Genomic DNA, 25,498 nt, shown 5'->3' on the forward strand with positions numbered 1-25,498 from the left:
CAGCTCTGAGCGCTGAGACTTACAGTGGAAGGGCAGGATATAAATAGTTCTAATAAATAAATAAATGAAAGACTGCTCCAAAACGGCTTAAATAATTTCTTCCCAAGAAAAATATGTTTAGGACTGAGGCAGAAGATAAGCTTACAGCAAAGCTTGCATCAAAATGAGTTGGGACTTCTCAAGGATGGATCGCAGCTATTGGAGACCACAAGTTTGATTCTTTTGTGGCTTGATTTTAACTTAACTGCCCAGATTACATAAAGATCTTCTTTCCAAAGAAACTCATTTCTAACTACGTCCAGTTAAAAGCATCAAACCACACCAATGAACAGAGGCTTCTCTGAAGGACATTTGATATAGGAGGCCATTTCTAAGAGTAGGACAACTCCAGGGCCTTTCTGTACCCACAGTAGTATGTATGAATGTAACAGGTAGCACTCCTATAGCACCCTACCCAGCTAATGGGTACATTCAATGCTACTTCACTGAGGGCTGTAAAGAATTGTCTTCTTCCAGCAATATGCCTGATGAGCATGAAATGTTGCTGTTAGGTGTTACCAAAAGAAGCTAGATATTTGTGCCTGGTGCACACATTTTGAAAGCTTTAAATTCATATTCAGTTCCCTTGAGCATTTGGCTTCCTGACCTGATTACTCACCTGGCAAACAATGCCGCAAGGCATCCTATGACCCCCTCAACAGTTCACATCTGTATTAGCCTGGTAATTAATTTATTTTGCTTGCTCATTTACACCACTCAGATCAGCTTTTGGGGACAGGATAGGTGCATGAACTACTAGACGATAAAGCTCTTGTCTGTTATGAATTGATTAATAAAGGTAAAGGTAAAGGACCCCTGACAGTTAAGTCCAGTCGCAGATGACTCTGGGGTTGTGGTGCTCATCTCGCTTTACAGGCCAAGGGAGCCGACGTTTGTCCACAGACAGTTTTTCTGGGTCATGTGGCCAGCATGACTGAGCCTCTTCTGGCAAAACCAGAGCAGCGCACTGAAATGCCGTTTACCTTCCTGCCGGAGTGGTACCTATTTATCTACTTGCATTTTTGGCGTGCTTTCAAACTGCTAGGTTGGCAGGAGCTGGGACCAAGCAAAGGGAGCTCACCTTGTCGCGGGGATTCGAACCGCTGACCTTCTGAACGGCAAGCCCAAGAGGCTCAGTGGTTTAGACCACAGCACCACCCGCGTCCCTCTATGAATTGAATTGATACATAGGCCAAATATAGGCACCTTGCTGTGCTAACTACCATTGCATGAAAAGCTTTGCATGCTGAAATTCCATCTGCTACACAGCTATTCTACATAAATGACTCCTGTCCTGTTGCATTTGGTCACCCTATGTGGTGGTCGCAATCTACAACCGAAGCAAGCAGAAGCACTTCTACTGGAGTGACTTGTGTTCAGCTGGAATCAGCAGCTCCAATTAGCCTATATGCAGTGATTTCCTCACAAGTGGATTTCCATTGGAGAAAGCAGATCTGGACTGTTTAAGCTGCAACCCTATACACACTTACCCAGGAGTAAGCTCAGCTGAAAACAATGAGATCTGCTTCTGAGTAAACATGTCTAGGATTGCAGGTTAACATCTTTACAAACATAAATTTCAGTTCCAGAACTGGCTTCCTTTCTCCATCACGATATTCTTTGTAGACCCTTGTGGAACCGTAAGATAATTCTGAACTGAGTTCCAGCTGAAGAAGCAGGGTGTCATTCTGCTATTTTAAATAATAGCAATCTATAGTCCCTGTTTTTATTGGAACTAAGTGTGACTGCAGAGCAAAGTAAGTGCTCAAAAATAATGAATTATTATCTGTATGTGTGTTTGAGTATGTATATAAAGACAAGTCCAGGATTTATGGAATTGCCAATTAAATATTTAGGCTTGTGAGCATGCGACCCATTCCTAGCCAGACTTCAGGTCTCCATTAGTAAGCTCGTTTTTACACAGCTCTGACCAAACAGACACAAAAAAGGGAGGAAAAGGCAAAGCAAACTTTGCTGACCATGTCATAAAGCAACAACACGAGAGGGAATCGCTAAGCCATTAGCACAAGAAGGAAAGCTTTAATTTTTTTTTGCTATATTCCATTATTTTCTTCCTTATTTTATTTAGGTTAAAACTGCCTTTTTATTTTTATTTTAACAAAAAAGGCAGTATCACAAGAACTCTTTGGCACAGGTGTGGGGAACTCTTGACCCCGCCACCCCCCATGTTGTTGAACCACAACTCCCATCAGCCCCAGCAAGCATGGCCAATGGCCTGGGATGATGGGAGATGTAGTTCAGCAGCATCTGGAGGGCTAAAGGTTCTTCTCCACCACCTGCTTTGGCATGTAAAACATAATAACGATGCTGGTGATGCCATCTCCCAACTGGACCTAGGCAGCTGTTCCTGTACAGCTGCAATCCTAAATGCACATACAAGAGAGTAAGCTCCACTATAGTCAGTGGAGCACACTTCTGAGTAAACGTGCTTAGGCTCATGCTGGGCATCTTCCAGTGCTAGGATTGCGTGAAGTATTCAGCCAAGACCCTTTTTGGCACTTGATTTTATAATCTTCAGTACTGGGGGGAACTTATATTTTTTGTGGGGGTGGCGGTAGCTTATCATGCTAGATATGAGATGGCAGAAGGTATCAAGTGGTGGCAGACATGTAATGAGCAGTGGCAGCTCAGCCTTCCTGAATGGGAACTGCTATGTATTGAAATTCTCACCCTGGCCACCAGGGGTATTGTGTACATAGTTTTCACTCAGGTCCACGTCAGTTAATTTAGGTGGGAAACCCTGGGGTGTTGTTGTTACAATGTTGACAGCTGGCTGCCTATAAAAGCAGGCCGGCTGAGCTGTTCAGTTAGTTCAGTTCCAGCTTACTATAAAGAACCACTTGGAGAAATCTCTGTGTCATCTGCTTTGTCAACCCACTACTTAATAGGAACGATGCTATATTTTGATGCAGTACAGCCTTTGGGCTACAACTTCTATCAACCCCACTGATGCAGCTGCTGGTGGGAGTTGCTCAAACATCTGGAGGGCACCAGGTTGTGGAAGGCTGGTGAAGCACCATTCCCAGGGGTATTAGTGGAAATATGTATAGTTAATCCCACTGGCCACCTGTTCCCTGGTTGACAAGAGGTCTTAAGGCACAGAATGAGAAAGTAATGGAAGGCCAGAAATGGCGTCTATTTACATGATCCCTACCATACTGGGTGGCTAAACTCAAAGAACTAAAAAGAAAAGAAAACCTCTTTGGAAAGTGATTTAAACTGAACTTGTCTGAGCCTGAGGGCAACCACAACAGGATGCCCACAGTATATCTTGTTCCTCTGAGAAATGCTGGCTATTCATTGCTTGGGACAACCTCGAGATCCCTCCTTGAAATAGGAGGCTAGAGCCATTCCTTGCCAGCAGTGCTGTTTCCAAGGAAGTGGGCAGCATCTTTCAAAATGGGAATACCACATAGCCGTTAGCCGGACTTTAATTCCCAGGGAAGCAGCAGGTGCAAATAGACCTGAATGCCTTAGTCTTTTGAGAATGGATAAAATGCAGTAGCCAAATAATTCCGAGTTACAACTTGTAACCAGAAGAAGATGGGTTCCAATCCCCGGCTGATCTGCTGAATTTAAAAGGATGCTCAGCTTACCTTTGTTCTTCTTCAAGTTCTTCTTTGGTCATCATGGTTTTATACTGGTTTCCTCTCAGTTTTCCAGGACTATATTTAAAGGAGAACTGTTCATCTGCTACAGAAGAAAGAGAGAGAGAAAGTCAGAACAAAGAAAGAGCTAGGTCCACAATTTTATGCTGACATAGGAGGAAAGACTACATAACAGTGAGGCTTATTCCCAAGCAAAACGCAAAAGATCAAGCTATTGTTCTCTGAAGAATATTCCTTTCTCCTTGAATTAAGGGTTCACTTCCATATTAGGAAGAAGCAAATGCTATTTTGATTACCCTACGTTATTCTGATTTTGCCTTCCTTCCAGCCAGAGATTTATCTGTTTCCCTTGTGAGCTGTTTAATGCTTTTGTTTTGCATGCAATCTATAATCACATAGAAAGAAAACTGAGCTGGGCCAAAAATGCTCATCACACAGAAATCTAGTTGCATCTTGAAAATAATTCCACTTCAGATTTTTCAGTTCTGAAATGTGAAAATCAGAAGAAACATTAAAAAAATATATTAAAGGTGCGAGCTGGTCATATCTGGCCATCTCTTATAGGTGCAAGAAACGTTTCCTATGCATATTTCAGAGAATGGCAGATAAGTTGACCTGAGTAGATCACAAGGCAATCACTTTATTCTCACTTTTATCACCATTCCCTAACCTCCCCCTACAGTCACATCTCTGTGTGTTGTTCTGCCCGGTGTCTCCTCACACAGTGGGGCTCTAGCATGTCAAATTCTGTGTTGAATTGTGTACCCATTAAGCATGTTGCATATATGACTCAAACATGTGTGCACAGTCCAAGATTTTATGGGGCAGCGGTTTTCTTTGTTACCACGTGACGGTGATGATGATTTTATTTATTTGCCACCCATCTGACTGGGTTGCCCCAGCCATTCTGGGCGGCTCCCAACAAAATACTGAAAAAACAAGAGGATTCCTAAGTTGTAGATTGGGTTTGCTGCCTTTCTTTACAGCAATGAATGATGCTTTATTTCTTTGGAATCCTGTAGACATAATTAAAGCTATAACTACAGTGGTACCTCAGGTTACATACGCTTCAGGTTACATACGCTTCAGGTTACAGACTCTGCTAACCCAGAAATAGTACCTCGGGTTAAGAACTTTGCTTCAGGATGAGAACAGAAATCGTGCTCCGGGGGCGCGGTGGCAGCAGGAGGCCTCATTAGCTAAAGTGGTGCTTCAGGTTAAGAACAGTTTCAGGTTAAGTACAAACCTTTGGAACGAATTAAGTACTTAACCTAAGGTACCACTGTAGTAGGCAAAGACCCGAGGTTTATCTATTCAAAGCAGGTTTTTGCTAGAGCTCTTTGATTATGTTTTAAACCGCAGTTCTGGGTTATCTTCCAACAGGAGCCTCAGTAAATGATAGGCCTGGAAGTCAATTAAAGGCCCCACGGCAAGGGGGAGGCACCTGTGCCTGTCAGTTTCTCTTCCTTTAAGCCTGTATACATAAAAGGTTGCATTTAAATAAACTCTGCACCAGGCGGACGATGGAGCAATGCTGTCTCATTGTTGGACTCTCCAGTGGGGCACAGGTTGTTCTCCATGTGCGAGGAGCAGGGGGACACTGTCTATTCTTAGAGCTTTATTTCTAACTGCAGAGAGGAGGGTATTGTTGCAAAGCAGTCTATGCAGCTTCCTCGCCATTGCGAGAGGCAACTCATCAGGAGCTGAAGGGCCGCTGCTTCATTTGTATATGCTAATGTCACGCCATCAGCATAATGACATGCTGTTGGCAATTTGCATCTCATTTGGAAAGAGCCAAACAGCGCTTTGTGCATCTCCAGCAATACATCTTCACGAGGAATTGTCATGCTGTTTGTATTACTGCTCCGAGCGGTGCTTGTCTTTGGCGAGGGGTCGGGAACAGATGGGGAGGAAGCACCCCAGGGTTTCCCTCAGAGCCACCTAGGCTGCCTTGCGCCACCCCCAATAGCTTCAGGTGATAGTATGGGCCCAACTGCCAAAGGGAAAGGCCCCGTGCTGAGCCAACCGTATGGAATTCTGATGGTGTCGGGTAAAAGGGCAGGAATTAAATTTCTGCTTCAACCAATTAATCGATTCATTAGCCAATTGTGGCACCAGTTAAGAGTCATAGAGGCGGTTGCTCACCCCCGCCTCCCAAAAGTGGTAGTGCTCAAAGCTCTGCCTCAGATATAGCCAATGCAGGTGCTCTTCATGTTGCTGGATCATAGCTCCCATCATCCATGACCACTGGTCATGTTGGTTGGGGCAGATGGAAGTTGGAGTCCAACATATCAAGGGCATCCCTTTAGCTACCACTTCTCTGGCTCAACCCCTATATTTAATAATAATAATTTAATAATAATTTATTATTTGTACCCCGCCCATCTGGCTGGGTTTCCCCAGCCACTCTGGGAGGCTTCCACAGAGAACAAAAACACACTAAAATGTCACACATTAAAAACTTCCCTGAACAGGGCTGCCTTAAGATGTCTTCTGAATGTCAGGTAGTTGTTTATCGCTTTGACATCTGATGGGAGGGCATTCCACAGGGCGGGTGCCACTACAGAGAAGGCCCTCTGCCTGGTTCCCTGTAGCCTCACTTCTCGCAATGAGGGAACCACCAGAAAGCCCTTGGCGCTGGACCTCAGCGTCCGGGCAGAACGATGGGGATGGAGATGCTCCTTCAGGTATACTGGGCCGAGGCCGTTTAGGGCTTTAAAGGTCAACACCAGCACTTTGAATTGTGCTCAGAAACGTACCCTCCATGTTGCTCTATCCCCCAGTTCAAACCACCTGAGAAAACTACTTACCTCAAGGTAGGGGGGAATCCATCTGCTGGACCTATATATGCAGAAGTAAAAATTCCTGGACCCTTCTATCATACCCATGCTTCAGTCTCCCTCCTCTATTTTGGATCGATCATCTTCAGAAACTATAGTTTCTGGAGCAATCTGTGGATAACTAAAGTATGTACTGGGACACAAGGACCATCAGCCATCAACCAGCTCCATAGCATATATTTTATATTTTCTGGGACTGAGAAGAAAGAGCAGCCCACAAAAGGTAGAGGTAAACTATGAAGTTTGCTTGCAGCATTGGAGTAAAACTACTGGAAAACAGCACTATGCAAATTCACTCCCTTCCCATACGCCACACACGTTCAGCAACAGCAGCCACCCTGAACAGCAAAGCCTTGGTTCAGCAGCCTTGAGGAAAGTGAAGCTTCATGAAATCTCATTTCCCCTCATGGAAAAACCAACAGTGTCCCCTGACAATGGCAGCCACACAAGTCTGATCGACTGGAAGTGTGCAGAACTTCAGCTCATTTAATTATCACACACTACCAGAGAGCTTGAAAAGGCGCTTTAATGGGTCACTGATCCTGGAGTTCCTGGATAAATGCTACCGAGACCATCCATTGAGAGAAATCAGCAGTAACACCATGATTTATGAAAGGAATTGAATAAGGAACGGAGAAAGGATTTGTTGTTTCTGTACTTAGAGTTAGCCTGGCCACTGGCATATTCAGAAAGCTCCGAAGTACAGAGTTTTGTTTGTTTTCATTCCCAGTGGAATGTCCAGGGAGGCCATGATATTTTCAGTTGCCTCTTGTGGAAGGAGTAACAGAAACCTAAGGTCACTTTGCAATCATTCCCTCTGTTGCTGATGTTCAGGTGAGAGTGCCGGTGTACCAAAAGGGAAATGTAATGAATTAGAATATGCTTGGACAAGAGAAAGTATATGCTCAGAGGAAGGACTGCAATAAATACAAAAAGGCCAGGTTTAAAAGCAGCCAGGTCATTCCCACCTCGTTGCATTTCAAATCACATTTGCATGTCACTGCATATAGCTGTATTGGGTGTGTGTGTGTGTGTGTGTGTGTGTGTGTGTTTCCAAGTTGCCCACCGTTTGAGTTCACAACAGTGGACAGAGAGCGTGTGTGGATGCCTTCATACGGTTACGTTTTCAAATAGGATCAAAGCTGGTTTGAGAGGAAAAGCATCAAAACTCAGTATTTCTCAAGAAACTACAGGAGAGCTGTTGATTGAGGCCGATGTTGTTGTGTGTACACATATCCACAAACCAGCAGTGGAAAAGTGCACGGAATACAAGCCAATTCTTAAAAAAAGAAATAGCACCGAGCGTGCTCATTGACCACAAAATGCTGACAGTCTGTTGGGGATGGAGGGACAAAGCAGCAACGATATAAAACTGGATTTGGGGAAACTGGAATGGAGTAGGGGCATCCTGGAAGAAAGCCTGGCTGACTGAATAAAAAAGTGAGCAGGCACGCTATAATAGCTGATGAATCTACCAAGGACTTCTTTCTTCCACTTCTTTCCATAGTCAGGGCCGGCCTGAGACATGTTGCCACTGCAGGCAAAATACGACGACGCTGTCCCCATCTGCACAATGGCGCCCCCCACCCACAGATCCTGGTCCCCTCCCTGGCTCTGCCATGGCCCCCACACTGCTGCCAGCTGCATTACTGCAACTGTACCCTCATCTGCAGCTGTACCTGTGCTGCCGCCACAATACGGGGGCAGTGGGCGCAGCGGCACAGTCGTTGGGTTGGTGGCACAGCTGAAGCCCCAGCAGGACTGACAGTGGCCCAATGGCAGGTGCGGGGGCAGAGAGGGAGAGGGATCTGCAACCTGAGGCAAATGGCTTCCCTTCAATCGCATACATGGAAGGCTCCTGTCTGTAGTGCAGGGAACTTTTGCTTCTCCCGATGACGTTGGACTTCCGTCAGCCGCAGCCACAGATTCCTCCACCCCTGCTCTAATGCTGTTGGGAAGATAGGATGAAGCTGGATAGGATGTAGCTAGATCTAGCCGCCCAGACACAAGTGGAAGAGGATAGGGCTGGGGGGCGAGTCCTGATGCTCTGACATTCAGATGGTAGATGATGAGTGACCATCAACATACCATGTCATTTCAGAACAAAAATGAAAAATAAAACACTTTCAGAGTGATCAATCTGCGCTAAAGCTGCTGCTGCTACTGCTTCAAACACTAATGAAAGTTTACTGAACAAAGTCGATGGTCATCTATCCAAGCTTGCAACTTAACTCTTATTTCTCTAGTTTTTACTTCTTCTGTGAGAGCTTCTTCATTTAAAGATCAACACACAATCTCTGTGGGTCCTTCCACACGACCTGATTATTGAGCGTTCATCCTGATTTATTGAGCATTTATTCTGATTAGACAATGTTCGCTATTTAATGTGCATTCGTTCTGATTTGTCTGCAGGGAGGTTAGATGACATTGCCTCGAAGCACGTGTTATCCCTCACTTTCCTTATTGCAAAAAGTCCAAACTTTTAGGGAAGCGGGTTTGTTGCATGAGACCTCCCAATCAAATATAATTGAGCAACCTGAATTTGTGGCAGAGTCTCCCTCAAAAATAACAACAGTCTGGAAGCACCTGCAACCCCTACATAACCTAAGTTTAAATTATCCATAGATGCAGTAAAGAATTCTAAATATGGCAAAGCAAGCTTTCCAAGTGTTCATAGGAATTGGGCTGAAATGAAAAGGCCTACCAATATTTCTATCTTCCCTGCCTCCAGCAAACTACAGGAAACACTTTTCAAGTTCTGGGCATGAGACTTGTTGCAAAATATGTAAGAGGAGTGGAATGACCTACTTTAAACAAAGCAGCTGGAAATACAATTTTAAAAGGCATTTAGCTAAACTCACTCCTTTGCCCTCACCCACCCCATCATGAGCCTGCCAGATGCCATGGGACTCTGCCTCAAAAGGTCATCTTCTTCCATGAAGTCATTTTTTTATTATTTTAACAAAATAGAGAACTTTAAATGCTTTTCCATCCTATCTTCCTCACAATCTGATCCTATGCAGGTCGTTTTCTCAGAAAGTTATCCCAATTACAGTCATACCTCGGGTTACAGATGCTTCAGGTTGCGCTTTTTTGGGTTACGGACCACCGAAACCCAGAAGTACCGAAACGGATTATTTCTGGGATTCGGTGCACGCGCATGCGCAAAAGGACTAAATCGTGCTTTGCGCATGTGCAGAAGTGCCGGATCGCAACTCGTGCGTGCGCAGATGTGCCGCTGTGGGTTGCGAACGTGCATTCCACATGGATCACGTTCGCCACCCAAGCATCCACTGTAGTTTGATAGGACTCATTTCCAAGTTTTAAATCTGTGAATCCTATAGCCTACTGGAGATTCTTGTGTGGCCATGTCACACCTTTAAGGAAGATGAAGAGGGATGCTTGGGGTGGGGGCAGTCTCAGCTTGTTGAAAGCTTCATTTCTGGCTGCACCCTGATAGATAAGAGGATGTGATACATGAAGCTTTGGTTTCTAACATTCAGGATGCAAAGTCAGTGGCAGATTTGCCAAGTCATTCATCTCCTGCTATATGCAGTCTACAAAACACTTAAAGTATATCGGCTCCTAAATCTGCATGGACCTGGTACTTTTGAAATGAAGTGATACTGAGTCCATATCCATATCCATATCCATATCCATAGAGTTCAGGAATCAAATATGATAAAGTAATATTGATATTTGATACTGCAGCATTACGTATTTGATCAGCAACACTGAAGTGGGCAGCCTTGCCGCCCAAATCTGATGAAGCACAAGACTGCAGTGCTGAAATGGGGCGGAAATCTCCCGCTGAATCTGCCTGGAAGCAGACTTAAGTTCACATTGCCGAAAAGAAGTAGAAGAAGAAGTGAACCCTGAGTCAGATTGCAAAAGAAAAAGGAAAGAGGAAAGAGAAAGTAGTTGGAACTATAATAATGGGCACTCTTCCACAAAGATGGGAACCGGGGAGAGAGGCATCCATTTACGTCAGAGAAACACTCAGAAGGCTGGATGCTGCAGGCAGGGGCGAAAAATGCATTAGCAAAGTACAAAATTTGCTGGCTAACAATTCAATTCCCACATGGTTGCCAGGGGCCTCACCTTCTTGGCCTTCCCAATTCTATTAATACGCCTGAATTATATAATACCTTTCTTCGTGGTTGGGAGGGGACGAGTGTATGAACCGAGACAGCCGCAGCACCAGAGTCCCATATGGCAAAGATTTTGTATGACCTCAAGTTCCCCAAGCCTTGGAATCCTGTCTGCCTCCACTGACTGCTATTGGCATTTTACATGGATATTTTAAGCTATTCCAGTAAATGGTATCTCAGGTTCGTGAAATGAATAAATTCCAACACACCCAGGGATCATGTCGCCTCCTTCTTAGGACAGTAATAGTTTTCCTTCTAGCTTCTTTCTTTAATTTGGAAGTCCCTTAATCAATGCTGGACGCAGAGCTGGAGATCGATGATGCACCTTTCTTATTTTCACTCAGTGATGCCTATTCAGGTGTGTCTGCATACATATGTAGTATCAGGGAATTGGACAAGCCAGATGGGAAGGAAGACTGGGCTCCTGAAGCTTTTGTAGCAGTGCAAGTGTGGAAATTTCAGGAGGGGCAGCTTTTCTTACCTTCGCAAGACAGACAGCACTTGCTGGGGGGAAATGCTTCCCACTTTTACACATGGTTAAAGGTCCCTGTCCTCCTTTGCATCAGATCACCCTAAAACTCACCACTCTGCACCTTACTAGGTGAAAAAAAGTAGCTCTGTAGCCTTGTGTCAGAGCCCTGGTTGGCTACTAGTCTCTAGTATTGCTCTTAGAAACATCACCCTCACAGAGCCAGACTGGTGGTGTTTTGCTGTTGTATTCTGCAACATGCCACTGGTGCAATGAAAGTGGTGGTGGACTGAACCTCCTACCCTTCTGCTTTCTCGGCCATTCTGTGATAATCCCCCAATGTTATTGCATGACTGCTTTCTGGAGGAGCATATAGTGCTGCGACGAAAGCAAGGGCAAAGAACAAATGAAGCTGGAACGTTTGCGGTACAAAGAGTTACAGGATGTTGGCAGGAAGCTAAGGGGCACGCACCAATTGGAAACAAAGCACCGCAATATTTCTGCAGGCACAAACACTACTGGGTATAACCACCCCGATGCCATCATGAACATCATGAACCGTAAAAACGACGCCAGGAGAGGTCCACTGTCTGCATTGGCTCTGTGCTTTGTTTATCTAGAGCTTCCACCTTTTGGCAGGACTTTAAAAGCTATGGAGCAGGCAGAAATTCAGCGGCTGGGACTGTTAAATGCTTTGGCATGCAACTTTACAGTCCATCTGGAAACCTAGTGCCAACCTCCTCCTGGGCTTTGTTTTGTAGGTGCTACAAGATGAGGACAAGCTACACCGGACACAACTATTATTCAGGACTACACATTACATTTGTATGCATACAGGAAGATATAAAGGTTGGGACGATACAATACAGTAGGCAATACTTTTGTGTTGTGAAAGGATCATAGCTTTACAGCAAAGGACATGCTTTGCAGAAAATCTCTAGTTCCAATTTTGTTTCTTTTAAAGGATCAGATAGTGATCTCAAAAGACCTCAAAAACTGCTGCCAGTCAGAATACGCAATATTGGTCTAGATAATTGGTTTCACCCAGTTTAAGGTATTTTCTTATGTTTTCCCCCCTCTTTAAACTGGCCTTCCTCCTGTGCCTTTAACCAGCAAAACCTTTCCTGGTGCAGAGATAAAATGAAAGGAAAGGATTCACCTGCTTAGTGTCTTGTGTGCCAGACTGCTGTTAAAGGCACAGGAGCAGTGCCTATAAAGAAATGTGGCAGCTCCACTTCTTATTTCTTAAAAAAACACACGTCTTGCTGTGTGAGCGCCAGCAAATGGCACTATAAAACAGGGATGATAATCACTCCCCCTGCCCCGCGGACATGGTTTGTGAGGATTAAAGATTGTTTATAAGGGTGATAAGTGTAATCCTCCTGAGCCAATAGGATTGTTGCTGTGACATGGGGCCTCGAGGGACAGCAAGAAAGTGGGACAAGGATGTGTCCCACTTGCTGTAACCACCAGACAAGTTGCAAACAGCACCGTGACAACTTTCTGTAAACTTCCTCAAATGATCCTCCAACCCCGAAAAGTAATACAGCACTTTTTAAAGTAAGTCAAGCCCAGTGCCCCAGTTACATTTCAGTAAGATTATCAGGCTTGCCAACTGCAAAAGCAACCCCCAGTAAATCTGGCGTGTTCCTATTGCTTGAACTGCAGGAACCACCTGCCAATTGGCGCAGATCGCAGCACTGCTGAAAGCACAGCTACAAGGGCCAGTTGAAAAGTTGGCAACCCTAACTGGACACTGGAATTTGAGCCGCTGGTGCTGGATCGTGGCATAAAATACAGAGGGGTTTTGTTTTTTTTTCAAATTTAGCTGGAAAGGCCTCAAGGCACACATGTTTCTGTCTGCCTTGCTTTACGCTGTGTTCCCCAATTAGTCAATTAATCATTTGCAAATCAACTGATGGACTAATCACTTAAACATATGAACCTCTTCAGAGATGCCCTCTAGATCTGGCAAGGAGCTCTAGGCCCGGCTTCCAAAGTCATTGTAAAGCAAGGGTAGGTGGAGGTAGAAATAGAAAGCAGATCTGTGCTGAATGGCAAAGGTCGTGTGTTGGTAAGCTACGCTGCCACGCTAGCGTTCTGCTTTATTTTTAAATGTATTATCATTTGAGATGTGCAATTTGTTCCATGCTGAGGTCTGCTCTGGCGGTTGGGGGTGGGGGGACACCATTTGCAGGAGGTCCGCATCTAAAACGCCTGCAATTAATATAAATTGCCTAGTATTTTCATGAACGTGAAGGATGCCAGCTGATACAACTGGTGGACACACTGTGCTAATTTGACAATCTTCTTCTTACAAGGTTTCATTGACAAATCCCCGGCTTGTCTTTTGTTCTTCCCCCTGCTTTGCATCTCCTCTGAAAAGAATTAACAGCCTGATAATCAGGAGGAGGAAGCAGCTGCTTGGGGGGCAGGCAGCTAATCCTCTGCCCTCCCCCAGAAGGGATGGGAGAGTGAATGCAATGCCCAGGACTTCTTCACCGGAGGCCTTATTTATAGGACGTGACAGCCTTGCCTTAGCCTTGTAACTGGGCTCAGACTCTCCAATTCACATCCTTCAAGAAGCAGGGTTCTTGCCAGGCTGCTTTAGTCCTCCCTCTCTGGCTCCCCCCCCCCCCACCTCTGCTAATATAGGAGAGAATTGGAAATGAAAAGTGAAAGCCACCTGGATTGTCATCTTTGCTGGCTCAGAGGGGAGAGGACGAGAAAGTGTAGAACTTGCAGGGTTCCGATTGTCAGCACCAGAGTTCTTTGTCAGCCCCTTCCATTGTATCGCAAGGGGTGAGTTCGCATCCAATAATAAGCCATCAGATCCCACCCAGGTGTGTATGTCATCCCTGATTTAGTAGGGGTGCAGATATTGTTTGCTTTTAATCTAAGGGTACTATGGCTGAGGTGTGCCACTATGGAGCTTTCTGTTCACATTCAAATATGATGGAGAGATATTCCCACAATGCACTGCACAATCTTCTTGTGCAACAAAGCTAGATAGAGGTGGAAGGCAAGCCTCATATTTTCAGAAATGTGCCTATTTCCCCAAGGTTGCTTAAAGGGCCAAAAATGAGGAAGCAGTTCAGGTAAGGCTGCGGGGTGGGTAGGTAGGACTACGGAAGTTGGAATCAACAGACAGTAGAATTTCTAAAGTAAGAAACAGTGGGAAGTTGGGAGTTGCCGTCTCTCTCATTAGTAAAGGTAAAGGGACCCCTGACCACTAGGTCCAGTCGTGGCCAACTCTCATCTTGCTTTATTGGCCGAGGGAGCCGGCGTACAGCTTCCAGGTCATGTGGCCAGCATGACCAAGCTGCTTCTGGCGAACCAGAGCAGTGCACAGAAACGCTGTTTACCTTCCCGCCGGAGCGGTACCTATTTATCTACTTGCACTTTGACATGCTTTCGAACTGCTAGGTTGGCAGGAGCAGGGACCGAGCAACAGGAGCTCACTCCGTCGCGGGGATTCGAACCGCTGACCTTCTGATCGGCAAGTCCTAGGCTCTGTGGTTTAACCCACAGCACCACCCGCGTCCCTGTCTCTCTCATTATCTAGTGTTAATTTACATGTAGGTGTATACACATTTAAAATGTACTTTGTTTATGTTATGAATGGAACTGAATCAACTAACATTTAGAAATTGGATTACAATAGAGAGTCAGGAAAATCAGCAGGAAAACCAACCAAGTGGCAACGCATTGTGGCATTTGTCTAGTTTTCCCTAGAACTGCAGTCTACTGAAATATAAGGCATCTTACTCTAAAGTTCACATTTTCCGCTTGGCTCTGATTTTCACAAGTGATCCCTATACCTTCAGTCCACATACAAAAGCTTGCACTAACTGGAATGTGCATTCCATTTTAAAATTGCCCTGGAAGAATGGCAGATGCAACTGATAGACTACATGGAACTGGCGGAGATGACTGGCAGAATCCGAGACCTGGGAGAAGAGCTAGTGGAGGAGGACTGGAAGAAATTTAAAGACTATTTGCAAAAGCATTGTAAACTGTATGAATGTTAGAATGATGCGGGATATAAAGATAAGATGGTATTAGTGATATAGTTAAAAGCTATGCAAAAATTATATACAGAACAAAGGTGAAGTCAGAATAATATTATGTCAAACCTAAACAATATGAAAAAGTGGAGGGAAGAATAGAGGCATAATAGTTGAAGTGTATAATATGAATTAAGATTTGAAAAAAGGTGAGGTATTGCTGAACAAGATCTTCTAAAAGGGAACACAGAAAAGGGAGATGTGAGGGAGTCCAGAAAGAGGACTAAGAGAATAATATCCAAGAAAATGGCTTTTTTCTTTTTCATGTTTTTTTTTCTTTTTTGTCTTTTGTGATGGGTTTTTTATTGTGTTTTGTTGTTGTTTGTATGGTGTTTTTTCTTTTTCTATTTTGTGTTGTGAAAATTGTCTTATTGTTGAAACGTTAATAAATATCTTTTAAAAAAATAAAATAAAATAAAATTGCCCTTTTTGCTCTGTCACAGCCTCTAATGGTTAAGAATTTCAAACAAAATAAATTTTAAAAATGGCTTTCTTCCAGTCTTACATTAAGAACATTAAAAAATGATGGTCTCCAGACTAAATGATGCTCTTTGCATCACTCGTGCAGTCTTTTATCGCCAACGTTTCTCCCTCCAGCCATCATGCATCCCCAGACTTACCATCTTCAGTCTCAGGTTCCCTCACCACTAGTTTCTCATTTTCTGATTCTTGATCTTCTTCCTGGAACAGAGGAATTAAACATAAATCTGTTGTAAAGATGCTGGCGGCAAGACCTCCCTACAAAACAAACAGAGCAGCACACTGCAGAATCACAAGGGAATCATAGGCATAATAGCTCAAAGATAGAATTTTAGTTGGATCTCACTGAAAAGCATCTTCCATTAAATAAATCTTAAATTCATTTACACTTTCTTCCCCATTGCTCTTCAGAGGAACAGGCGCCGGAAGATGGAATTTAAAGGCTTATAAATGCAGGGTAGAATTTCATGCAGCTTATACACAGCACATGTAAAAATGGTTGGCACAAGATTGTTAAAAGAGAAAAATAAATTTAAAAATGAATGGCACCTTTTTTTGGCACAGGGAATTCATTAAGTGCTTTTTTTTCTTAAAATTGCCCTCTTTAAAACTTGAATTGGCTAGCATGTACATTCTATTTTAAAATGTTATTTATCTACTTCCTGTCCTGTGTTAATAATGCACACATACATATTCCAGGAGAAGGTGGGAGCCTGATTCTTTTCTGGTGGTAGCTTATGTGTGTGACAAAAGGAACTACCTCTATGATAAAAGGGGAAAAAATAATAATTGCAGGAAACTTTGGTCTTGGATTTATAGACCCACCCCTTCTAGTTTAAGCATGTTCATTTTGATCCACCTCATTCCATCTTTGGTCATGCCTACACACACACACACACACACACACACACACACACACACACACAGCACAGAACCTCTGAGCATCTACAGAGTGCCTGCACATGTTCAGAGGCAGGGGGCTTGGCAAACACCAAGGGGAGGGGGATGCCTGATGGTGCTCCAGCTACAAAAGCTGTGGCTGCTGAGGAGCCAGAGACCATCTTGGCTGTGAGTCCTGGAAGACCTGCTCTCTGCCTTGCAGGATTTTCCCACTGGCCTGGGAGTGTGGGGTCCTGACTGACTCCACAGCTGAGTCTGCTAAACAACTACAAAAGCTGAGGCTGCTAAACAGACTCTTGGGCTGTGGTGTTGTTGGGAGGGACGATTCAGTTATCACTGTTGGTTTTTTGTAACTTTATTTTAGATCTTGTTGTGATGTATGTGGAAGTGGTTGAGTTTGGTTGTGTATTTTTCAATGCTTTACTTATTGTTTACAACTACTTTTGTTATGTAGTAATGTAATTTTTTTCACATGGTAAGCTTCCTCGTGTATGCTTTGAACTGTGGAAAGGAGGCATACAAATAAAATTATTATTTATACCCAGCTAGATGGGGGTATACATAATGCATTATTATTATTATTATTATTATTATTATTATTATTATTATTATTACCACAGTGAGGACCTCAGTATTAGCAAATTCCCAGAACAAGACCTGCTATTCTATACATAGGTTGAAAAGTAATTCTCTTCTCTCAGGGAGAGCCGGGAGATGCAGGTCCGTGAAAGGGAGAATCACAAATTCTCAGCATCCTCAGTAAACTACAATCCTTAGGATTCTTCAGGAAATTGTTATTGCACTGATTTTCTGTTTGGGTTTGGATTTCGAGTTCTTGCCACTGGAGAAGCTGGTGCCTCAATCGGCTAGTCCCCCTTCCACAGACACAAATGCCCACACGCCCACACTTACTTTTCCATTAACACTTAGGTGCTGGAATGCATAACAGGGCAGCCAGCAGCAGCAGCACATATTCCCTCTCCGTATCTCTGCATCCCTGGAGAGGAGTGGAATAGCCAGTCAGATTCCAGATGGTGTGTGGGCCTGTCGCCCATCTCCTCCCCATCTCATCTAATCTCCCATGCTTGATTCAATGGGACAGGGCCTTTACAGTTGCTACCATTTGCTCTGCTTGTAAATGATGGTGTGTGTGTGTGTTTGTGTTAGAGGAAGAGCCACGGGAGGCTGCCAGCCTCGATTACGAAGATGGAGTCAAGTTGGAGAAGAGACAAAGGGAGCTATTGCAGACATCTCAGGGTCAAGAGCTTGGAGAGAGGGGAGATAAAACAGGAGTGCTCTCCCGGCAAGAAAGGTCTTGGGAATTCAGAAAGCAGCTTCATAGAAACCAGAAATTTGCTGTTGTTACCCAGAGGTCAGATCTGGATGGAAAGTATCACCGCTGAGGAATGTGTGCGATTCACCATCCTTTTTGGGTGCATCTCGCATTCTCTGGTCTCTGACTCACCAACCGGCTGGACACACACACACACACACACACACACACACACACACACACACACAGAGCCAGCATCTCCTACACACACGTCTATTTTAGTCCATGCTTCCAAAAATGGAAACTCCTTTCGCCTCTTCATTCATTTATTTCTCAGCAGCCCTTATTTGGGGTGGGGAGAGGAAGCGTGACCCAGCAAGCTGGGGTTTTCTTATGCATAGAGGGAATGCCAGAAAGGTGGCTTGGTTTGGTTGTCTTGCATAGATGGGGCAGACCAGACCAGAGAAATTCTGTCTCCTTGAATGGGGGGTTGTTATCTGATCTTCTGGATGCAATAGAGCACTATGCCATGGGTAGGCAAACCAAGGCCTGGGGGCTAGATCCGGCCCAATTGCCTTCTTAATCCAGCCCATGGACAGTCTGGGAATCAGCGTGTTTTTACATGAGTAGAATGTGTCCTTTTATTTAAAATGCATCTCTGGGTTATTTGTGGGGCATAGGAATTGGTTCATTTCCCCCCCTTCAAAATATAGTCTGGGCCCGCCCCACAAGGTTTGAGGAACAGTAGATGAAGCCCCCTGCTGAAAAAGTTTGCTGACCCCTGCAATATGTCATCCACTATTCTCCCATCCACACTATACATCTAAAGCACTATTACACCACTTTTAACAGTCATGACTTCCCTCAAAGAATTATTGGAACTGTAGTTTGAGGGCGCTGACTGCACAGACCTACAATTCCTAGGACCTTTAGCAGACTACAATTCCCAGGATTCCCCATGACTTAAAGTGATACAATGGTGCTTGAAACATATGCTGTGGTCATGAACCCAGCCTGTAAGATCGTTTAAATCTGCACTACTGCTGTGTTTTCTCTATTACCCATCTCTCTTGGTGGGTGGGTGTGCATGAGGGAGAGGCTTAGACCAATAGACAGAGCTAAGATAGATAGAAGCTAAGTAAGTCTGGGTCTGGTCAGTGCCTGGGCAGGAGTGGAGACCTTCTCAGAAACCAATGTATGCTGCCTTCAATCCAATGACGCAAGAACGGTGGAATATCAATATAGTAAAATAAGTATTGTAGAACTCTGGAAGAGCAAATGAGAATTTTAGATATCTAGACAGGCATCTGTCTGCCTGGGCCTGTGTGTGGGATTAACACACGGGAAAGAGTCCAATGGCACTCTTCTGCTAAGTATAAAACACCAGTTTAAAAATAAACATATGCTTCCATTAATGCTTTAGCCTGGATAGCTCAGTTGGTAAAAGCATGGTACTGATAATGCCAAGGTTGCAGGTTTGATCCCCGTGTGGGACAACGGCATAGTCCTGCATTGCAGGGGGTTGAACTAGATGATCCTCAGGGTCCCTTCCAACTCTACAATTCTGTGATTCCAGGAAATCTCTCCTTTTTTGTTATGTTCACCATTATGATAAAGTTAAACCATTTTCTGACCCTCTTGCCTTTGCAGGTTCCTGTTCTGACTTCTAATCAGCAGGTGTTCCTTGGCCATTATTTTTAACAGATCAGGATGTACGTTTCAGCTGTCCGAAAGCTGTGCACAGGACTATTCGTGCTGAACATCTTTTCATGAGGTCATATAATATCGCTGGGGCGGCGGCGGGGTGTGTGTGTGTTCACAACATGTTTCCATCTCATCTCTCTATTCCTTTGCCAATGGTAAGAGCGCCTCTCTCCGAAGCATGTCCCAACAAAACCAAAACTGGGCAGTGCAGATGGCCTTTCTCAGGAGGAATCCAGCAGTTTTCAGGGTCTGGTGGAACTTGCTTTACATGTTTGCCTGACAGAGTAACACAGCAAGGTGGAGGCACAGGTGAGCAGGAGGTTCACAGAATATCACAGCGAGTTTATTTAATCATGGTGGGAGGGGGTGGGGAATGATTTCCCCAAGTCATAACTAAAGCAAAATGGTCTTATTTGCAATGGGGTTAATATAAGAAAGCCCTGGATCCACAGGAATGTTCTAATTTTTGCTCGTTATCATCATTTCTGGAGACGATCATCTGGGGCACATGCACTAAACTGCAGTTGTTGCTTGGTTACTGCAGAGAATTCAAATGACTTTTCCCAAGGTAGTGTTTTCACTGCAAAATAATAAAATATAATAATAATAATAATAATAATAATAATAATAATAATAATAATAATAATAATTGCATCATTTAGTGCTGGGAGGGGAAATTCCTCTACTCCCAGTGTTTTCATTGTAGTTATGTGTGGTGTGTGATGCCGCAATGCAAGAGAATGGCTGTGGCAGTGCCAATAAACTATTGATTCCTTCCTCCTCCAGCAAAAGTCAGCATGAAGTCAGGGAAAGATCATCCCATACTGCAGTATAGGGTGAAATGAAAGTGTGTGTGGTGTTGGGAGAGCCTGCTGCTGCAATACCACCCCTTCTGCCTTACAGTCATTCATTAAACATGTGGAGCACAGCAAGAACATCTGAATAGGGCGCTCCTTTGAATTATAAAGCACCATGGAATCCTCACTTCTGCTTTCTGCTGTGTTGGAACAGCGGGGCCGGAGGTTTAAGACATTTCCTAATGGCACATCTGTCTGGGAGACCTTCTTGCACTTCAGTACACAACCAGAAATATGGAAAGCAGTCTCAGAAACAGGAAGCACAGTTTGGTGCTGAACTATCTCATGTGAACATTGCACCTTCCTCTGTGATGCCTGGATTGGGGTGGGCGAGAAGTCCGTTTGGGTTCCTTTCAAGTTCAGTGCCAGATGTACATATAAGCTAAACAAGCTATAGCTTAGGGCCCCACTGCCTGGGGTGCCCCCAAAAAATTTAAAGGGGAAAAAACTGGATGTACTTTGATAAAATACATATTTTGTTATGTGCAAATGGCTTTAGATACCTATTAGGTCCATAAATTACCATACAGTATATTCAACACAAACAACAACAACAATTTGTTGTTGACAAAGGACAGCTGGACATATAAAGGGCCCCATTATCTTCAGTAGCTTAGGGCCTCATCAAACCTAAATCCGGCCCTGGTTCCAGCTGTACAATTCTATGATTCTGTGTGTAGACTGTGGCATTCATGCCCACGGCTTGCTGTTCACTGCAATCAAGGCATGTGCTGTTCAGCACTAGCTTTGAGGCCTGCACAGGGAGAACACCACTTTTATGATAACGCCAAGGTTGCAGGTTCAATCCCCGTATGGTGCAGCTGCCTGGCTGAGGGCTGGACCAGATGATCCTCAGGGTCCCTTCCAGCTCCACGGTGCTATGATGCTGTGCCACACAGAGGGTCCCTAAGAGTTATCAAGTCAAGCCGCTCTTCTGTAAGATGGAACAGCTGTTTCAATGATGGGCAAAACAAGAGGACAGAAAGGCCCATTGGCAGAAAAGCCTCGACCCAGTTGGCAAGCAGCAGGCAAAGGAGCATCAGCGCAGATTTTTTTGGGTCATGAAGGCCGCGGTACCCCAGGAGGCTTATGTTCTCCCAGTGTTCACTGACTGTGGCTTGGAGAGTGACATCAGCAGGGGTGGCAAGGAGGTTTCCCTTTAGGAAAGAGGGCAGTGGAAAGCTTCTTGCTTGAGGGCAAACGGAGGCACAGATCTGGGAGCATCTGGGGGAACTGCTGCATACACAGGCAGTTTGGGCAGCTGCTGTAATTGACAAAGATCCATTCATTGGAGGATTATATTATTTTTGTTTCATGAGTATTGCAACCTTGTTTCCCCGCTCCTTTCCTCTGTGCATTCACTCTGTGAATGCGATGGGGACATTAATGTCAGAAGGAATTGTGAATTTTGGGGTGAGAGAAGCCAGGCTCTGACTCTTCTGGTCACTTTCAAAGATGGGCAGTTATGGGAACATGACAGAGAGGGGCGTGGTGGGCTAAAGCCCCCCCCCCAGTTTCCGTGCTAAATCCATCTATTACTGGACTGTATAGATCAGACTGCTACCTGTTTTTAAGCACAGCTCTGGCTAAAGAGGCTCATGATATCACCTTGTTTATTTCCTACAAGTTCGTTTCCATTGTCCCCCAAACACAGGCCGCCATCTAACAGGTAAAGTTGCCAGATGATCCTTTCAAAAGAAAAACAAGGAGAAAAGGCAAGTAAGGTCTGCCAGATGCTTGATTTTTGTTTTTATTAAAAGTGAAAGAGCAATCCCAAGCCCATAGAGGCTGGAGGAGGAATCTGTGTGATCTCTACTCTGAGGGAGAAGAAGGGTGTGAAGGGAATGTAAACACCGAGCTCTGAAGAGGAAAACCACAGCTTGGAAAATAACTCTTGGCTTACAGTGCTGAAGCCAGTAACACGTTGCCATTTATGGCTCTGCTTTCTGACCCAAGCCTGATGCAAGACGCTGCAAGAGGAAAAGGGAAAGAATGAAGTCTGGAAGAAAGGCACACTCCACGAACATGGCCAGAGAGACAATGACATCATGCCCTGTTCCTTTTCACCCTTATTCCACATCTAGAACTCTGCCTCCTTGCATTGAAGGAAACAGCTGCGAAGGCAAACACCTCTCCAGACCGTTGGAATAACCACAGCTGAAGTCTCTTTTTGTCCAGCATGGAAAAAAGTGGATAGCCAATATGTAGAATCAATGGGGGAGAGCACGTTCAGCTGAGACGTCTTGGATATCCTGTATGTGCACGTGTGCGTACATTATGTCCCATGTGCATCAATGCGCCTACTGAAGGAGGAATGCCGTGGCAAACAGGGGAAGAGATACACTCTGCCGATTTGCTTTGGCAGACAAAATTATGAATGGTTACTAACCCAAATGGCCAAGTTCTGCTTCCATTGTAGGCTTCTCCTAATACCATGACCGGGGATCACAAGCATGAAGAGAGCTGTTGTGCTTTTGTTCTTTCCAGAGGCATTTGGTTGGCCACTGTGAGAACAGGATGCTGGACTAGATGGGCCTTTGGTCTGATCCTGCATTCAGGTGTTCAGCTTCTTGTGGTTCCAGCTTCTGAGGGCTCCCTACACAACCAGGTCCTAAACTGTGAGGGAAGCTATGTAAGACAGGGGTGCCAACTTGAATAAAATATTGGGAGGACCCAGGTAAGCCCTGCCCCACATAATCTATCACATGATGTGGTTTGAATGGCAATGCCCATCAACTTTGCAGGGGCCTGGCCCCCTCAAATATTTTATTGGGGAGCCAAAAGCAGCTCAGCCCTTAGGAGTTGGCTCCTATGGCTTTAGAGGTTCACCTTACAGCTTGTTGAGAGTGGCGACAGGGATATGGCAGAGGAGGCAAGGACGGCAACTGGGGTCCCCCTCTCCCCACATCGTATGATGAACAGCTTTTTGTTTTCCAATTGCCCGTGAACACAGGCAACCAGATAACTGTGTACAGGGCTCCAGTGCCTTTCATTGTGGTTTCAAAGAAGTGACTTGAGCCACTTCCATGGTTTTAAGATGTCAAAGCGATAAACAACTACCTGACATTCAGAAGACATAATATAATAAGACATCTATATAATATATAAAAGGATGTCACATAGAGGAGGGAGAAAGGTTGTTTTCTGCTGCTCCAGAGAAGCGGACACGGAGCAATGGATCCAAACTACAAGAAAGAAGATTCCACCTAAACATTAGGAAGAACTTCCTGACAGTAAGAGCTGTTCGACAGTGGAATTTGCTGCCAAGGAGTGTGGTGGAGTCTCCTTCTTTGGAGGTCTTTAAGCAGAGGCTTGACAACCATATGTCAGGAGTGCTCTGATGGTGTTTCCTGCTTGGCAGGGGGTTGGACTCGATGGCCCTTGTGGTCTCTTCCAACTCTATGATTCTATGATTCTATGATTCTATGATTCTATCTGAAGGCAGCCCTGTTCAGGGAAGTTTTTAATATGTGACATTTTAGTGTATTTTTTATCTTTGTTGGAAGCCGCCCAGAGTGGCTGGGGAAACCCAGCCAGATGGGCGGGGTACAAATAATAAATTATTATTATTATTATTATTATTATTATTATTATTATTATTATTATTATTATTATTATTATTAACATCCTGTACTGTTCAGTTGTTACGCTGTTTAAACTGGGTGGTTATTTTAAATGGTTGGTTTGCATTGCTAGCCGCTGTGGCAACCCTTTTAGGCTTGAAGAGCAGGGTAGAAATTGCCTGTAACCAACCAGCAAATGTATTGTAAAACATCAGCTGGCGTAAGGTCAATGCTTGGTTACTTAGCTCCTGTCTATCTCAGTTTTGCCTGTGACCTGCTTGGTTGCTCTGGTTCTTAGCTTCTCATACCTTAACCTTTAACTGCATGACAAGCTCCGGCCTGGGACTTCTTCCTGGAGCTTGAAGACCTTCTATGAACATCTGTTTTTGAGTCCTGATAGAGCAAGAAAGGTTGAGGAATGCCTTGCCTCCTCTTCCTCCTCCTCCCCACTGGCATTTGAGCCCAAATGCCTCATGCCACTCATCAGCAGCAGGGTGAGAAGGAAGTCTTTCATTATCTTCTGAACTTACTGGCAGAAGTTGGCCTGATAGGCAAGGTGAGATGTTCTACTTGCAATCTCTCATGCTGTGATCTTGACTCTCTAATTTAAAAGGAAAGGTGGCGTATTCTCTGTCAATAACTCATATCCTGAAATGGGTCTCAAGGGCTTTCATACGGACATGATACATTGACCAGTTCACTGATGAATGAATGTAGGCTGGGACATCACCAACTCTTGCTCCACACACACTGCCTTCACAGTGACTTAGACTTCACACATTAAACCAGGGCAGACTTTGGTAACATGGCATCCTGAGCAAGGACAAAATTTGGTGCCCTCTTCCCTGCAATTATTTTTTATTTCCACAATAATTGCTTTTGGTGCAGTTTACCCATATAGCTATCCATATAAATATGTTGTTGTTGCTGCTGCTGCTATTTTTCACCCCCTTGGCTTGGCACCATATGCAGGGGAACCACCCGCACTGCCTTAAATCCAGTGCTGATTACACTGACAACAGACAGAAGCTGTCTATATACATGTACAGGCAGGGTGCACACTTGTCAATGTGTACAGCCCCACTATTGTGTACACAGACTGTACACTCCTTGAATGCTGCATGCAAATAAATGTACAGCTCAACTATTTGTGTACACAGATGGTGCAATTATTGAATGTAATATATGTGACACCCCCAGCGTGATCTGAGGAGGACAGTGGGGGATGGAGGGTTGGACTTCACATCTCTGCCTGCCCATGAAATCATGGGGTGGTTGAGAACGTTCTCCCTCTCCCAGCCTCAAACCCATCATCTGTAAAATGGGCGTAATGTTTACTTGTCTTTCACAGTGATGTTGTGTGGATGAACGAGATTACTTTTAAAATGAGTTGTATAAAAAGATAATCATTTGACCATTCTCCACAAGGCTGAGGCTGAAGGATAATTTATAATTATGCAATGAAAAAATAAGTTGTGGCCAGCACAGGATTATTCCTCTCTTTTTTTATCTAGCTCACAAAACTA

The 25,498-nt window shown here is 44.4% G+C and overlaps 1 protein-coding gene across 1 annotated transcript in view; it reads right to left on the reverse strand.

The window, feature by feature from the left end:
* Positions 1–25,498, reverse strand: part of MXRA7 (matrix remodeling associated 7) — a 59,631-nt gene that overhangs the window by 17,150 nt on the left and 16,983 nt on the right. The window contains exons 2-3 of the mRNA XM_028717031.2: positions 15,816–15,876; positions 3,657–3,753 (exon numbers count right to left, since the gene is read on the reverse strand). Of these exons, the coding sequence (XP_028572864.2) occupies positions 3,657–3,753; positions 15,816–15,876 (158 nt within the window). The remainder of the gene's footprint in view (positions 1–3,656; positions 3,754–15,815; positions 15,877–25,498) is intronic.

Source organism: Podarcis muralis, chromosome 2 (genome assembly GCF_964188315.1).
Source record: "Podarcis muralis chromosome 2, rPodMur119.hap1.1, whole genome shotgun sequence".
Taxonomy (NCBI): domain Eukaryota; kingdom Metazoa; phylum Chordata; class Lepidosauria; order Squamata; family Lacertidae; genus Podarcis; species Podarcis muralis.